We start from the raw sequence: 18,284 nt of genomic DNA on the forward strand, positions 1-18,284 counted from the left end.
CAAATCTAAATCAATACTATGCGATATTTATTAAAGACTTTATTGTGCAAGAAACAAAATATACATAAAGGTTTCAATAATAAATTAAAAGCACAAAGGGTGGCCTTATCACTATGCAGTGATCTCTGCCAGGCAATCACGGGGAAAAAGGCAATGTGACATTTTTTGTAATTGGATGATTCGGATGTTTGTGTGTTAAAAAATCCATCTATCTAAATAATATCACAAATATGACGCCTACGCGGATGCTTCTCTCATAATCTATGTACGTTTGTGCTAATAATGGATCATGATTGGATCACTTTGAGACATATTATTGTCATTTTTGAGTTTTTTTCAACACACGTAAGTAATATTATTTTTAATGAAATGAAACAATTTGTTACAGAATAAAATATACAAAGGTAAAATGAAATACAAATAATTTCCTGGCCTTAAATGATAAATTTTTGATTCGATTATGCTATATTGGTATCAGTCACTTGACACTTCATCATGTGTTTTTAATGTATGTAATAAAATTAATATCATAAAAGGATTAATACTATGAGACCTTAGTATGAGACCGAAAGTCGTGATGAATGACTGAGGTGATTCATAATGAAAGAGAAATCTATAAGTTGACATAAATAAACACACGCAACTACCTATTTATCGTATAAGTATAACGTATTATTGCTACTACTTCTGACTTCCGTCACCTACATGTTCTGAGTAGGTACCTATAAAAACTTCTAACACGGAAGATGTTCAAGATGAGGGAGTTATTTTTTATTTGAAAATTGCATCTCTGCGAAGGAACTCACTAAATACAATTGGACCTCGAAGACTACTTACTGAAACTAATACGAAAGCTGAAACAGACAAGTACTTAAGTATATTATAAGATCTCGATACTAAAAAAACAACACTGATTTAACGTATTTTTTCATTCCAGGAATCTATAAGTTTACTTATATTTTGAAAACAAAATTGTGCCTCCAATTGATCTTGTTAAACATGGCCTGGGATTTAACATTAGGTTTGGTCTTTACCTCATTTATGTTAAGTATTTTAACCTTGGAAGTTTTCTTACAATTTCATGTCATACAAAAGTTATGAAGCTTTGTATTCGTAAACGAGCTTCAGTCACCACACTGCATGCACTAGGCGGGATAATTATTTTATTTTAAAATTTCAATGACATTTAACTAGTTTTAGAATAATTCATTAGAGAAATACTAAAAGCTCAGACTAGAATGTAGGTTGCAAATTTACAGACACTTTAAATTAAATAGGTATTTCGGTAAACGTAGTTAAATGACTTAGTTCATTATGAAGTAATGCTAACTAACATTTTGAATAGTTGCTATATACTATCACTAAATGCTAATAATATTTCGGGATGTTGCTTGACTATCTAATAATAACTAAGCACCATAAAAAAAGATTAAAATACTAAATAGATAACTACTACGTTAGACCTTACCCCAGCTGAGGAAGTACTTACTTCCGTAAGAATTACTTATTTCAGTTACTTATATTTGTATGTGTTCTTTATCATTAAAGTATTCAAACAAATCCAAAATCGTATTCACCCTGCATAACAACGAGCGTGCGGATCGTAATGGTGGTTGTATCATATTTTTTTATTGTCTCCACATTTCTACAAGCACGAAAGCTATTGCCAGTCCGCCCATCGGATTGACTGTCGCGTGTAGAGCAAAATGTTGCGTCCATACAAACGACGTTATTTACACCCTAATAATATGCAAGAAGCCTTTCATGGGGGTAATGTATTAAGTTTATAGGGTTAAATGTTTGGAGTATGTAATTATGAGTTAATCGATATTTTCTAAATTAGGTTGGGTTAGTTACAGTCACATTTTCTAATCTGATAAGATTTTTTTTTAATCGGTAATGATAGTAATAAATTGTGGTTTAATGTATAAGAAAATGATAAACCTATTCAAGAAAGTAAAAATAATCATAATTATTATTTAACTTACTCATAAATTCTTGATAAACAGATTTCGAATACGTTGTAACGAAAAAGGCACCACCTCGGATGTGCTTTGGTACTACTCTTGATCGGGAAGTTCTTCCAACAAAAGGACCAAATTTAAGTCCGTTTATGAGAAGAAACGCGGGTGAAGTTCGACAGAATTTAGGTCCGGGATCTTATGAGAATGACCGTGATGCGTTCTACGATCTTACTCACAGGGTATAAAAATTAATGCATTTTAATTATATTATGCAAAATATTTCTTGCTCGTTTTTCACTGATATATCACTCTACTTAATATTATTATCTCAATGATAACGTTAAGTCCATAATTATAATCGATAGAACTTAAGAGCGCATATAAAAATGTACTAAAACTTGATGCGCAAACTTCCCCCACCATGCTACTTTTTGGCCAAGAAGTTTGCCGGGCGCTATACCTACAGTAATGTTAGCTCATGTAATTTATACGTTTGTTTGTATGATTGCAGATTTACAGCAAACTATACTACGGACCAAAATCACCCCGTTGGGTCGTTAAACACGAATACCAACCGCCGCCTAAAGAACCGACCCCCGAAAAGCCAATACCGAAAAATTGTGCTCCATTTAATTCCACATCGAAGAGAAAAGGACTATTTAAAGCGAATGATTATCCTGCGTATGTGAAAATAGTACTTAATATTAATTTAATGTAGTAGAAAAACTTTTCACACAAACTTAGTTTAGAACTTGAACGTAGTTTAGAATTTTTTGCAGTGAGATTATAATATTTTGTCTTAAAGCTGTATACCTATAAAAGTATACATAGGTAATGTTTGTCTTTTTTAAATTTTAGAGCCTGTGATTACTTACCAATATACAAGAAAAAGGAAATGAAATTTGCATACAGCTTTTCAGGAAAGAAAGTTTTGAAATGTGCTGTTGAGGTACATTATACTTTCCACTTTTATTATATGAGATATATGCAATAAAATCGGGGAGTGAAAACATAAATACATAGTCATTTAGATTTTTATTTATTTATTTTAATCGCTCGTTGTGTCACAGATAAAATGCGTTCCATATAACTTGGATGCATGTGGAGTCTGCGGCTGTTCGTGTTCTGCTCAAGGAGATTATTGGCAATTTGAAAATAGGATATTCCTCTGCAGAAAACACTATACGAGATTATTTAAACATTGTCTTTCCAAATTTCAAGGAGCTAAACTAGCTGAATTTAAGGTAATTTTAAGAAGTATTAAGTGACTATCTACAATTAATATTAAAATAATATTTCATCGCACAGCGAGCTCAAAGCTGCTTGTGCCCATCATAATTACTGTTTCTTCAACATCAAATTATTTATAAGTCATAAGTCTAGAAATTAAAGATTTTGAACCGATTTTAAATGCAATTTATTAGTATTCCTGTGACCACGCTCTCTGCAAATTGTGCGAAACGTCGGGGTAATAATATAATGAATAAATCGCGTTTAAAATCCGTTAAAATCTTTAATTTCTAAAAGAAATATGTGGGTATCATAGTATCATTATCAAGATACTTTCGAAACGAATCTTATAGTAAAGGGAGAATTTAATGTTTAATATAAATAATATGGTATAAAATATTAAATAATATAATTTATGTTTTAGTCCATACGAGATTGTTTCTTCGCACACGCACACAATAGCTGCAAAGCTGCACTAAAAATTATGACTGTTGAAGAGATTGAGAAGAAACTTAGAAAAGAAGCTTATTTAGATTTATATTTTCCACAACGTCGTTATTGTAACAATTAGATTTCAATATTTTTTGGAGATTTACAGTTTATAGTTTAAAATAATAAAACAAAATCTGAAATATAAATAATATTAAATATTATTTGTTTAATTATTTTCCACAACCTTTATTCGTTGCATCGTTGTTATATTTATTTTGACTGGCAACATTCTAATCATCAATCATCTGACTTCTGATTAACACGGCCAGTGCTATTTATTTACAGTTTTATTTTATCTGATTGAGAATTTTGTGAAAACAAACAGCTAACATGAAATTAGATTCCAATAATAAGATGATAAGTGGTGATGGTGGTACCGAGACCCCAGAAGAAGTAGTGGACCCACGACAAAATGCAGAAGATTTAATTGACGAGATATTGGCCGAATTTACCGAGTCTCGTTCACCTGATGGAAGATATGGCAGTAGTATTCCAGAGAATTTGCTGAATATGATGCAATCCCCACGAACTTTAGGCAATGCGTTTAACATAATTCAGCCTCCTCAAACGCGAACACCTGCGAATTCCTTTTCCGAAAGTACATCTATTGAAGATATTGACCCTTCTTCGGACCTTGGTACATCGATACGAAATAAGTGTATGGAACTTGAAGAGATCTTACAGAGTTTGAAATCGCGACTTAATCATGTTGTTCTCGACGAAAATATTGTAATAAGCCCTCAAGCTAATTCTTTGGAGGCACAGCTTGAACATGATCTTGATACTGATTGCCAGGAAGATCTTTCCCTGCAGGAGTTCCTTGAAATCTTACATTCCCAAAACAAAGTAACAAACAGTGGTGTTCAATAACTTTTACTGATATATTTTAAGCCTGAATGAATTTACTATGTGCAAACTTAAATTAGAAAATAATTATATTATGGAATTCAATAAATCCTCACAATTATGTATATCTTTTATTGAAAATAAATGTATTTTTTTTGTTATCTAAGAATGATCAGGTATATTGTTTCAAGACAATGATTAGACTAAAATTAAAAAATGAGTCAGGAAATTCAAAATACATACATAGTAGTCTTATACCCTTATAACTAATCAAATGATTTATCACATAGGATATGTTGATGATGTACATAACCAAATTTTTATTATGTACTAGCGGTCTGCCCCGGCTTCGTCCGTGGTACATATTTACGTTTTCTCTACATAAGATCCATCCTCGTACTTCAAGGAATATAATAAAAAAAGAATTATCGAAATCGGTCCACCCGTTCACACGTGATGCCGTGACAACGCGAAATGGGTTTCATTTTTATATAGTATAACTAGCGGTCCGCCCCGGCTTCGCCAGTGGTACATGTTTACGTTTTCTCTACATAAGAACCATCCTCGTACTTCAAGAAATGTAATAAAAAAAGAATTATCGAAATCGGTTCAGCCGTTCTCGAGTTATGCGCTTACCAACACATTTTGCGATTCATTTTTATATATGTATAAGAAGATATAGATGACAAATGTTAAAGAAAATAGCATTTATAAAACATTAATTGTATTGGAACAATTTTTGTCAACAATGGTGAAATAATAAAACGAAACATACTAATAAATATCACAAACTTTAATACAAAAATAACAATCGTTTTAAACAAAATAAAAACAGATCTACATCCCTTCAAACATATCATTTACTTCTGTACTAATACTGACTTCGGTAAGCGTTGGCATGGTTTCCATGTCATATAACTGACTATCTTCATCTGCATTTTCAAAGGTACTTTTATCATTTTCTTCTTTCAAAATGAAATCAACTTTACGGTCACTAAACATATTCAGAATATTATTCTTTTTCCGATCATGAAGTTCCATTTTAAACTCTCTCAGCCAGTGATTATAGAATGAAGGATCCGATTTAACACATTCTGTTCTGTAATATAGCATCGCTTTGAAGGCATTCTCATAATTACCATCAAAGTTGCTAAAAATCATATTTTCTATGGCTTCACCCATTTCTTTGTAGAGTTCCTGTAAAGGTTTACATTCAGTTTTCAAAGTGTTGAAATCATCTATAGGATCAATTGTTCCAACCCTATAAACTGTGTTTGGTTTTTTGTAAACATCTAAGTTTATTTTTGGCATATCATCCATATCTTCATTATTATCAGATTTTGCAACATTTTCAATATCCATTTCAGGAACAGTTTGCTTCTTCCTTGTTCTTACTTCAACTTTCTTCAACTCAAATAAATTTTTAAGTTTTTCTAATGGATCTCTTGATCTTTTCTCAATTAATGGTGGCACTTTGAATAACATCATAATATCATCTCTAGGTGGGGGTAACGGTTTGCCTGGATTCATTGCTCTGAACGCAATGCAATCAAGTACATATTGTGCTGAAGGGCTTACACATTCTGCAATAGGAAATGCTTCAGTGTCATCAAATTCCTCTTCATCGTAAGCGTTAGTCAAATCCATTGCTCTAATTAGTTCTTTGAAAGCATCAACTTGTTCATCTGTTGTAGCAAACTTCTTCAAATTGAGTGGTGGGAAAGATATGCTTTTTATATCTTCCTTGAAGCAGATCCCAACCATAGACAAACATATAAAGTTGGGATCTATAACAGGCATTAGAGCATACATTTTGGGTGCATTACCATTATTGTACACCCTTCTCACAATACCCACTAGTTTCAACTCATGGAGACACTCAGCAAGACACCTGATGGCATATTGAGCTTTCTTATCATTTTTCTGACCAAAAACATATGATAAACCATCCCCATTTAAGCATTGCCATGTTATGTTACTTTCATGGGTAAAGCCATATACTGCAAGTGACTTGGCACCTGATTCATATAGCATACTTTTATCACATTCAGAGAAAGGTATAATTTCTTGGCCATAACAGTAACCTTTGATTACTTCAGAGTGCTCTACTACACTTTGGTTCTCTGAATTGACAAATATTTTATTTTTCATTATACCCTCTGTTGTACTGGCTGTATTTGTTACTGGGTCTTTGACACTTGCTAGCCAATGCTTAACGACAGGTTCGTCTTTTAGCCTAATATATGCTGATACAGGTATCTTGATATTTGGACCGATACTAAGATCTACATTCCAAGGCGTTGGGTTAACAACTTTCTTCTTATGGAATAATAAATATTTCATAATGAAATCGAAAGTTGTGGTAGTACCATTAGTTCCTTCAACTAGTTCTCTTGCGAACTCCAGATCTTCATTTTTATTGTTGTCTGAATAAATATCTGGACCAAAAACATCAATTTCCAATCCTGATTCCTTGAAACCAACCAAGACCTGAAACAGATTAGATATAGCAAAGGATTAATCCTATAACAATTAAGATTTTGTGTATGTTTTTTTTTTGTGTATTTTAGATTCAATACCTTCTCTATATCTTCTCTGTCAACATATGAAGCAGCTTCAAAGTTTGTCATCAGAATAATTTTTTTATTCATTATTTTGATACCACTCACATCATTCATATAGTGATTGGCTGCCACTATAATTGCATCAAACCAATTACCCTTAGCTTTTGTCGGCTGAAATTAAACATTGTTTGTCAATTAACCACAGTTTATGCTTTGATAAGTTAAACCTTATTAAGCATTATTCATGCAATAATATAAATATACCTATCTAGGAAATATTCTTATTGGAATTATTGTGGATTAGTCTCAGTGATCTATACTAATATTATAAAGAGGAAAGGTTTGTAATTATGTAATTATGTGTGTATGTATGTATGTATGGTTTTCACGCATAAACTACTGGACCGATTTTGATGAAATTTGGCACAGACAATCTTTAGACTTAGAAAGAACATAGGCTACCTTTTATTGCGAAATATGTACCACGGGCGAAGCCGGGGCGGACCGCTAGTTATAAATAATACTCTATCAATTAAGACACACTGAACATTATTAAAGGGTAAGAATATATATAAATGAAACAATATAATACCTGATCTGGAAGACTTCGTATCATTTGCCAAGTTGGTGTTTGAAGTTCAGAACATACTTCTATGTATTTAAAATCACCGGTACTTTTCTTAGATCCTAACAAAATAATACCAAGGTAATTTTTTCCTTGACTAATTATTTTACGTTCAATAATACGAGCAGTGCATTCCCTTGCACTTTCAAAAAAACTCTTTTCGCCTTTTCCCTCCGTTTTCGAAACATTTCTGCCGATGTCCAGGATAATTAATGTTCCTTGATCTATTTTTGTAGGTGCCATATCATGAATTTAAACTTTTTATCGTAATTTGTACTATTTACTATTGAATATTGATACAATTATTTTAAAACCGATCGCTATTCACAACAAGTTGAGACAAGTTTTGATTTCAATTTTCAAAGTTTGTTGATATCACGTCATTGTTTGTGAGTGATATTTTTGACATTGACATTTGACGGCAGTCGGCATGTATGCTGATTGATGGTGCATTTACACCGTATTTACACATTCGTGCGAATAACGAGGCGATAATAATAAATGTGATCGAAAAAAACAGTGCACTACTATATTACTTGCTCTGTGGTGCACTCGCTATTCGCTTTCTTTGCAATTTGCGTATTCATAGGGAGGGTTTTTTCGTAAGTTACCAAAGAGTTTTGAAAGTAGCCAATATTATATTGTGTTCATTATTCGCCTCGCCGCGCCAATCGCCCACCTATTCGCGTGATTGTCTCCGTTTTCCAATTAGGTACAGCACTAGAGCGCATTATGCGGCATAATGCTTAACGTTGAATGTTCCAACTACAGCAACGCTTCGCACAATTGAGCACTAGAAAAAGTAATGCGCGTGAATTGATGCGTGCAATCGATTTATTGTTAAATAAATAAATAAATATTATAGGACATTATTACACAAATCGACCTAGTCCCACAGTAAGCTGAATTAAGGCTTGTGTTGTGGGTACTAGGCGACGATAAATATAATATTTAATAAATACATATATAGATAATAACACCCAGACCCAAGAACAAATAATTGAGTTCATCACACAAATATTTGCCCTGACCGGGGATCGAACCCGGGACCGTCGGCTCAGTAGGCAGTTACTTTACCACTGCGCCAACCGCGTCGTCGCGTGTTAGTAATTATTAATTGTTGGAAAAAAATTTAAAGCTTTCGTTTCATTGTAGTTTTTTCGAAATAATCAAAATTAATTCAAATTGTGTTAAAAAATAAATACATATATAGTCAACCGGGGCAAATGCAACTAAAAAATAACAAGTCTCAAGTTTGATCGGTTGCAGTTATCTCCTTTTATATTTGGTCATTTATTTGACCCATTTATTGTTTTTTGTATTTATTCAAGATTATTTTAAACCAAACAAGCAATACAGTAGTCTTATAAATAACTGGTAGTGAGAATATTTCCTAAAATTGGTAGAAAAAGTTACATTAACCCCATGTCGGGGGTAAATGCAACTAACTGCCATAGCTCTTCTTCTATTTCATATAAAACAACGAATATAGAATATATTTATGAGATTTCATGTTATTCATAGGATTTTGAACTGGATTACCGTGTAGCAAGGACGAGTTTTCAGGAAAAATCTTATTTTTCTAAATGTGGGGCAAATGCAACTATTTGTTAGAGAATTAGTGTGGGGAATGCAAAAAACTTATTCATCGATATTTTTTTATTATTCTGCGTGTGATTTGTATCGTACTATTGTGTATAAGGGAACTATTGCTACAATAACGTTGCGATCGTAGATGGCGCCGCATTATTTAGAGGAAAAACTCATGTAGGTACTTTGATTTACCACTTTAAATCGCAACAAAAAAAAATTACAATGCCCCTACCTACTAAGTCAATTTTAGTTTTTGGTCAAAACAAATAATATTCTTTGTGTTAAATCCTATTAATATTATAAAGGCGAAAGTTTGTATGGATGTATGGATGTTTGTTACTCTTTCACGTAAAAACTACTGAACCGATTACAATGAAATTTAGCACACATATAGAGGGTAACTTGGATTAACACATAGGGTAGGTTTTATCCCGGAAATCCCACGAGGACGGGAACTATGCGGGTTTTCCTTTGAAAACGCGGGCAAAGCCGCGGGCGGAAATCTAGTATTGTTATAAACGTAAACCAAACAAAATACGTTTATTAGTTAATCAACCGTTTATTAAAAATTACTTGGACAATCACAGAACTATCCTACTTAGTTTTACATAAGAGATTCACAACTTTGGTTTCGTAAACAATGAAAAAAACAAATTCTTATCATCTAAAATAATACCCTGGCTTACTTATTTAACAGTCTCTACAAAAAAATCGTACACAACAATCATTTTTTTAAGAATACCTATAAGGTTTTAACAATATGTAAGTCTCTAATAAATCTAACACACAGCAATCACATTTTTCAGGAATATAAAGTTTTAACAACATTTAAGTCTCTAGTCTCTTTATAAAAAATCTTACACAGCAATCACATTTTTCAGGAATATACAGTTTTAACAGTAATTTTAAAAGTAATTTGCAATTTTTTGTTCCATTTCTTTGGAAAATACACCTGGTCTGCCAGGTTTCGGCATTTTAGCACCTCTCGTTCCATATATACGATGTACAATAGTTGATCTCGGCACCCCATACTCTGCAGCGGCTGCATAACTATTTAATTTTTTACTACGCACAGCTTCCAATGCTTTCATAAGATCATCTTGCGAGTAGCCAACTTCTTTTTTGCGTTTGTAATTCCTCACCATCTGAAATACCATTGAAGTATAGTAATAAACACTTACTACTTTGACTGCAACATGCCGTTACGGCCTGCAGCATTAATATGTTAAGCAATAATAAATAAATAAATAAGTTAGCATTCAATTAGAATTCAGTTTATTGATCATTTGTTTTACACGTTCATTCACTGCTCGGTAGTTAAACATTAAACATGTCTACCTAATTTTATGATTTAGATGTTTCTCATCATACAACTATTGTTTAAAATATTTAGAGGCAAAAAAGACGACCTCGTTTTTAGTTATATTCTTTAACCACGCTGGTTTTATCTAATTTGAATTTTACTTACGAACCCGTCTCTGGGTATAATATCGAAAAAAAAAATCGATGGTTCTTCTTTAATTAATCATAAAGAAAGTATATTTTGACTACCAAGAAGGATACATAATAAATTAAAAATATCGACACTGTCACATCACTAGTGTTTTTAGTTTCATACAAAAATATAAGGGGCTATTGTAACTAACCTCACAGTTGCAATAACCCCATAGTGAAATTTTCATGGGGCAAATGTAACTGCATCAATAACACAAAATAGAGTCAACTAACGCACTTAAAATATAAATGAAATAACTTACGGCTTGTGATAATCGTGTCCAATCAAAAACACCTGCAAAAAATCACTCCTAAACAATTTTTTTGTCTGCAAAACCCGACACCTGTTTTTACGCACACCAACTTCAAAATGGCGGTTTGACAAAATGGCCTATAAATCAAATAGTTTTCATCGTAGTGGCGCCATCTATTATTTGTAAGATTTATTAGTCGTTGAGTTATTGAATCATAGATGGCGATATATTACAACAACTCTAATAAATGAGTTATGATAAGTAGTTGCAATTGCCCCGTAGTTGCAATTGCCCCGGTTGACCCTACAAGTATGTACATTATAAGTATGGATGAAGGTACAAACATTGAAAAAAATGTTAATGAAATAATCAAAATCCAGATTACTTAAAATAACCGTAAATATTTTTCAACCAAATATTATGTATACCACTTTATTTACACACTAGCTTTCCGCCCGCGGCTTCGCCCGCGTTTTAAAAGAAAAACCCGTTCCCGTAGGATTTCCGGGATAAAACCTATCCTATGTCCTTTCCCGGGTATTAAAATATCTCTATACCAAATTTCATGAAAATTGGTTCAGTAGTTAAGGCGTGATTGAGTAACAGACAGACAGACAGAGTTACTTTCGCATTTATAATCCCCGTTTTTCAATTACAAAGCATAATGCGACTCAGTGCCGCACAATGCCGAATTATGCTGATGCTTAATTGGAACATGAAACGCACCAGCAGGTTGCGCTTAGTTCAGTGTTGAAAAAAAATATATTCATAGAGTTAGCAATATTATTTTTTTCAACACTGAACTTAGCGCAACCTGCTGGTGCGTTTCATGTTCCAATTAAGAATCAGCATAATTCGGCATTGTGTGGCACTGAGTCGCATTATGCTCTGTAATTGGAAAACAGCCTGTAAATGCACCTCAACAATCATCTTTAGATTATCTGTATCTAAATTGTGACAGTGACATTGACGTATATTTGTTGATCAATAAACTTACTGCAGCATAGTAGACCCTTGAAATTTCATCAAACTTATAACTTTTTGTGATATAAAGATACCAATAAAATGTAGAAATATAACTGTTACAATGAGGCTTAACCAATTCTTCAAAATGTCATAAAAATTCATATCTTTCCATTGCAAAATGATCATCTATTTCTCGCAAAAATGAAGTTCTCGTTTCAACATCGAGCTTTTTACTGCTATATTGGAATGAGCATTTGGATTTTCTTCCTAATAACAGGTAATATTAATATCATTATAACATTTTTAGTTTATTTTACACGTTATATTGCAAATATCTTGATGATGATCTATTTTTCAGTTGTCTACAAGTACATTACAGTCAGTGATGATCCAGTTGCAATTAAAGTTGACCATAGTGTGTATATATCTAAAATTGATACTAAATACAAGAAGACATATACTAGAGCTTGTAGTCCACATGAAACTATAGTAAGAGGATCAGAAGGTATTCAGAAACTTTATTTTTAATTCTTATATGTTTCTTTGTTTGAGAAACAGATAAAAATATTCATACAAAATCATACTACTCATCAATTGTAAATCACCATTCATAATATTTCAGTTTGTTAAAAATTACTATTTTATGTATCCAGAGACTCATTTACTATATTGTTTTATGATGTAACTACTAAAAATACTATAATATTATTTCTGACTAGCTGCGCTCCGCGGTTTCAACCGCGTGGCTCCTCTTCTGTTGGTTTAAGCGTGATGATATATAGCCTATAGCATTCCTTGATAATAATGGGCTATCAAACACCGAAAGAATTTTTCAAATCGGACCAGTAGTTCTTGAGATTAGCTCGTTCAAACAAACAAAAAACTCATCTTTATAATATTAGTATAGATATACTGAAAATTATATATTTAACCTTACAGCTGCAGTGGATAGCGATACATGGTTATTGCAGGGGGTCCTGGTGATTACCAGGCATGGTGATAGAGGACCCCTCACACATCTGAAGGGGGGTGATCAACTACCATGTGATACTGTGCCTACATCTCCTTTATTGAAAAGGTTTAGTTGAGATTGCTGATTAATGTTAATATTCTAACTTAGTTTAAGACATTGACCTGTTTGCTTAAGCATATTATTTCCTTTTTAAACCAACATCATTTATCTTTGAAATTGATGAATGTTTTTATGTCCAGTAGACTGCTATTACAGTAAATTACAAGTGTTTAACAAGGAGATATAACTAATCTGTCTATAAAAATGTGATCACACCAAGCAATTGAAACAATTTTTGAGTGTATTGCTTGAAAATCTAAATGAAAATAAATTTAAATATTGTTGACCAGTCTCCAATCTTCATGAATTTACAAATTTTACATTTACTAATTTGTATTACTCCAAACTAAAACATGTGAATTTTAAAAGTATTTTCATAAATGTGATATTTTAAATACGTTTTTATGAACTTTTAACCAATAATATATCACCACCAGCTATGAAGAGTTTGTGTTAAACGCAAGTTCATCTGGTCGCGCGTGGTGGGTCGCCGGCCCGGGGCCATTTCATAACTTTCCTTCTCTACCTCGGACTGCAACTACGCATTGTGCGTTGGGACAGCTCACGCCGAATGGCCTGTTGCAGATGATAACTGTTGGTAAGTGCGATTGTCAGATGTAATTGATGTATTTGGTTATGTTTCATTTTTTTTTACTCTGTCCATTATATTATTTGCTTTTTGACAGCTTCACGCCTATGTAAGATTGTATTGTCTATGTTAAAATTTTATACAAATAATTATCGTACTTCATGGACAGGTCCCGCCCACTTAGTGATGCCTACACAGAATTATTCAATGATGGGTCGATAGATTAAAATAATCGATAGAAATACTCTGTAAAATATATCCGATACATAAAAACTCTTCTATTATGGTATATAATTTAAACGCAAAGACAACCAAATTGTAAGATAGAAACCAATAAATATTAAAATATTAGTTTAGTTTAGTTTTAACATACAATGCATAGATATGTGGTCTTATTATTACATATCTGATTAGTACGTTTACGTTGTAATTATTATTTACGTACCTGAGTCGATTTATGTTATTATTTTGAATTTATAATTGAAATGGGATCACAATCGATAATCTTTTGAACATCACTTCTGGTATCACCCGTCGAGCTGTCAAAAAGCAATTCTTATAGTGGACAGACTATAAAAGCTTATTTTTTGTTCATTTATATGAAACTAGTGGTCCGCCCCGGCTTCGCCCGTGGTACATATTTCGCAATAAAAGGTAGCCTATTCTCGGGTATCAAAATATCTCCATACCAAATTTCATGCAAATTGGTTCAGTAGTTTAGGCATGATTGAGTAACAGACAGACAGACAGAGTTACTTTCGCATTTATAATATTAGTATGGATTTTCTCATTAAGTGTAAGACATTAGTCAAAATACTTTTAACCCATTGACCACCGAGCGGCCCGATCGGGCCGAGACACAATAGATTTTCTATTGTGTCTGTGATCCGAGGACTGACGGATTAATAATGAAAATTGAATATCTACATTATACTTATGTAATTTTCAGGGAACATATTACGAGAGGCTTACAGTGAATATCTCGGCATGGAAAGTATGGAATTAACTGGAAAAAAAGATACAGGTAATATAAGTTTCTATCTACAACCATCTATTTCTAATATTGTGCTAAATATTTGATTTGACTGACCGGTTGGCTTGGTTGACAGTGGCCCTGCCTTCCAACCCAGAGGTCGTGGGTTCGATTCCCACCCGGGACAAATATTTGTGTGATGAACGAAATGATGAATGTTTGCTCTGTGTCTGGGTGTTAATTATCTATATAAGTATTTATTTTAAATTATATATGTATGTTTATCAGCCATCTGGTTTCCATAACACAAGCGAAAGCTTAGTATGGGATCAGATCATGCCGTGTGTGAAAATTGTCTTGAAATATTTACTTGTTTCAGGTGGGTTAGCATACAGTACACGGTACCGTCGTACGTTCCAATCGCTACAAGCACTCGCGTGGGGTGCCACTCGTAATGCGGCTAACGCGCGCGAAGCTCACAGCGTTGCCTTCTGCTTTCGCCATTGTGCCTGCAACGCGCACCACGCGCTCGCCAAGTGAGTGCACACACACGCACACACACACACACAAACACACACACACAAACACACACACACACACACATGGAAACGAACACGCACACACGTACACGAGACAAGCGTAAACGCGTGTATGTAAGGGTGCGTTACCCATACATACACGCGTTTACGAACAAATATGTTGTCCACTAAATAAATAAATATTTCAGGACAATTTTCACACACGGCACGATCTGATCCCATACTAAGCTTTCGCTTGTGTTATGGAAACCAAATGGCTGATAAACATACATATATATAATTTTAAATAAATACTTATATAGATAATTAACACCCAGACACAGAGCAAATAAATATGTTAATCACACAAATATTTGCCCCGGTTGGGAATCGAACCCACGAACTCTGACAGGCAGGGCCAACCAAACCACTGCTGGACATAGCCCTCATGACACGCCATTGAGCCCGGTAATTCGATCGTTGTCGCCAGTTTAGCACATACAGGCAGAAATATATTTTTGGAACGAAGTTCCTTATCGCGCGTTGTGAAAGGGGGCTAGACGGAAAAAATTCTTACGTAAAGTTGGCATGAAACTTTTTGCTAGAGTTGTAAGCCGCGCGTGGTTCTCTGTCTGTCTCTCTCTAACTTAACACTTCGTTTCATCCGGATGTCCCTTGACATCGCTCAAGTTTTTTCGATTGAGTCGCTAACTTTACAACAATAACTCGACTGCTTATGAAATATGGATCGCAATAAACATTTTTACGAATATAAGGGCAATGTTTATTTAATAAGTGCCAAATTAATTCGCAACTTACAAATTTTTAATTTCAACTATCCGGAATTTAATTATTTAACATGGTTTTTTCATTTTCAGAAGAATTAGCATACAAGCAAAGAGTCGGCTAGATTCTCATCCAGCAATCAAGGAATTGATTAAAAAGCTATCAAGGGTCTTATTCGAATCTCAGGAATACACAGATGCAGATGTAGTACGGGATGCGCTTTTAGCTTATATGTGCCATGACGCTCCTATGCCTTGTTTTGAACAAAAAGTTAACAAGAAATTATCTCTAACTAATAAAAAAAGAAAATTTCGGTCAGATAGCGTCCGATCACGGAACATTCTCGAAGTTGACATCGACACTTTGAATATGGAACTCGATTACATCAACAACCAATTAGATTTCAACAACGAGATTGGCAGAAAAGCGCGGGATATTATCAAACCGTTCGATAAACAAAAACAACCTTTAGACTTCGACGCTCAAATGGAAAGAGAAAAACTTCTCTATTACCAACAGAGATACTTAGACAGCGCAGACAATTACGACGATGTAGTGATCGTTAAGAAAAATTTAGACGCAGATTTCAATTTTCCGAACGACGCTAGAATAGACGCTGATTTCGACGAAGAATATAAAGAGCCCACACCAGATGTGACTGAGAGTTTTTGTATCAAAAAGGACCATATTATGTCCCTATTCGCGTACTTAGAGTGGAGTTATCGGCAAGACGTGAAAAATATTAATAATAGGCGTCGAAGTTTGTTAATAGCGTATGGGTTGATACACAATATAGTGCAGAATATGATTCGAATGATATCTGAGAATAAGCCCAAATTTGTTGTGTACTCTGGACATGATAAAACTTTACAAGCGTTGATCTTAGCTTTGGGGCTAAACAACTATCAGCATTATAATATACAGTACGCAGCAAGGATGATATTCGAAGTGTATAGAAAGAAGGATTTGCGTGATGAATTTAAATTTACGAAACGAAAAGCGGTAGCTCAAGATTTTTACTTCCGCGTTGTTTATAATGGCGAAGATGTGACGAATAAATTGAGTTTTTGTAGGAATAGACAGATCGTAGAAATGAAAGTTGTAGACCCGAACGATGATACGAACACATTCAATACATATCTATGTCCAATTGAAAATATTGTTAGGTTTATACATGATGATTATTTCGCTGCTTTTAACGTGAGTAACTATAAAGACGCTTGCGCTACGTATGGACATGGTAAACATATTGTATGAAGAAATGGTATATTACTTTAATTAAGGATTAAGGAACCAATTAATACGATAAATATGAAATGGAGAAGATCGCTCCGTCTGTTTGGAGACAGTTTCAAAGACAAATGTCTACGGTTTTATAGCTTTCCAAGTTGTTACAGTGCCACAAACTTAACTGATCCGGTGACGGTGTCACTGATGCCGCTAAATAGTATTTCCCGGATGCAAGGGTAAAAATAATGTCATTGCCAATGTTGTAAATTAACATTAATAAGTTACTTTTTATTTATACAAAATATTCCGTATGAAAAGTCTGTGAAAATGTGACATTTCAAAAAGGCGGCACGTAGTTCCAGTTTTTGCCACCGGGTCAGTTAAGTTTGTGGTACTGTACAATATGATGTATGTATTGTAAAATTTGACAATTAGCAAAAAAAAAATAAGTTTATTAATCTATGATTTTACAACTACAAGTTTAAGGAGTTTATCTACTACATATATAAAATATAAGTCGGGTTTTCCTTCCTGACGCTATAACTCCAGAACCCACGAACTGATTTCCACGGTTTTGCATTCGTTGGATTTATTATAGAAATTAGAAACACTAAAGCAAATTCTAAAAGAGGAATTTATTTATTACAAATGCAATTTATTAATTATAAATGTTACTACTAATTTTATTTACTTTAAACATATCATATCGAGATTAATATAGTTGTAATTGTTTGTAAGACTGACATTTAAAATGGTTTATATTATTAATACTTTATATTAATTTATAGTGTTTATTTAACAATAAGAACGATATCAAAACGTTATTATTACTTATCAAACAATCGGTCACAGATGATGTAAGAAGAGGCATATATTTCATCATATAATTTAATATTAAATAAACAAAATTTTATGCGTAATTTATATTCTTATATTTTATGGTTCGTTTAAGCTGCATCTGTTTTGAGTTTGCACAACTCACATTTGGTTTGTATAGACGCATTATTTAAAAAAATATATTAAAATACATAGTTATGTATTTAAAAGTTATATTAATGTTTGTAGATACCGTGAAATTTATTATTGTA

General features: G+C 33.2%; 4 protein-coding genes across 4 annotated transcripts; 3 read left to right on the forward strand and 1 right to left on the reverse strand.

Moving 5' to 3' along the window:
• Positions 1 to 856: 856 nt before the first annotated feature.
• Positions 857 to 3,765, forward strand: LOC149901361 (uncharacterized). Its single transcript, XM_090112027.1, has 6 exons — positions 857 to 1,021; positions 2,010 to 2,203; positions 2,476 to 2,645; positions 2,823 to 2,913; positions 3,035 to 3,208; positions 3,619 to 3,765. The coding sequence occupies exons 1-6, from the start codon at positions 1,000 to 1,002 to the stop codon at positions 3,763 to 3,765; spliced, it is 798 nt and encodes a 265-aa protein (XP_089968153.1). The 5' UTR covers positions 857 to 999.
• A 159-nt stretch (positions 3,766 to 3,924) lies between these two features.
• LOC149901362 (uncharacterized) lies at positions 3,925 to 4,653 on the forward strand. Its single transcript, XM_090111745.1, has one exon. The coding sequence runs from the start codon at positions 4,017 to 4,019 to the stop codon at positions 4,554 to 4,556; it is 540 nt and encodes a 179-aa protein (XP_089967871.1). The 5' UTR covers positions 3,925 to 4,016; the 3' UTR covers positions 4,557 to 4,653.
• Positions 4,654 to 5,239: 586 nt separating this feature from the next.
• On the reverse strand, positions 5,240 to 8,063 carry Ku80 (X-ray repair cross-complementing protein 5 Ku80). The gene is made up of 3 exons (XM_090111898.1): positions 7,689 to 8,063; positions 7,112 to 7,267; positions 5,240 to 7,022 (listed from the first exon to the last, which is right to left on the reverse strand). Exons 1-3 carry the CDS (start codon positions 7,962 to 7,964, stop codon positions 5,370 to 5,372), a joined length of 2,085 nt encoding a protein of 694 aa, XP_089968024.1. The 5' UTR covers positions 7,965 to 8,063; the 3' UTR covers positions 5,240 to 5,369.
• A 3,975-nt stretch (positions 8,064 to 12,038) lies between these two features.
• LOC149901364 (2-phosphoxylose phosphatase 1) lies at positions 12,039 to 17,400 on the forward strand. The gene is made up of 7 exons (XM_090111563.1): positions 12,039 to 12,305; positions 12,387 to 12,533; positions 12,968 to 13,106; positions 13,538 to 13,698; positions 14,639 to 14,713; positions 15,042 to 15,198; positions 16,059 to 17,400. Exons 1-7 carry the CDS (start codon positions 12,230 to 12,232, stop codon positions 17,221 to 17,223), a joined length of 1,920 nt encoding a protein of 639 aa, XP_089967689.1. The 5' UTR covers positions 12,039 to 12,229; the 3' UTR covers positions 17,224 to 17,400.
• Positions 17,401 to 18,284: the final 884 nt, after the last annotated feature.

The sequence above is a fragment of the Colias eurytheme genome, chromosome 17 (genome assembly GCF_061535395.1).
Source record: "Colias eurytheme isolate Ceu_HAF_F1 chromosome 17, ilColEury1 Martin Lab GWU primary, whole genome shotgun sequence".
Taxonomy (NCBI): Eukaryota; Metazoa; Arthropoda; class Insecta; order Lepidoptera; family Pieridae; genus Colias; species Colias eurytheme.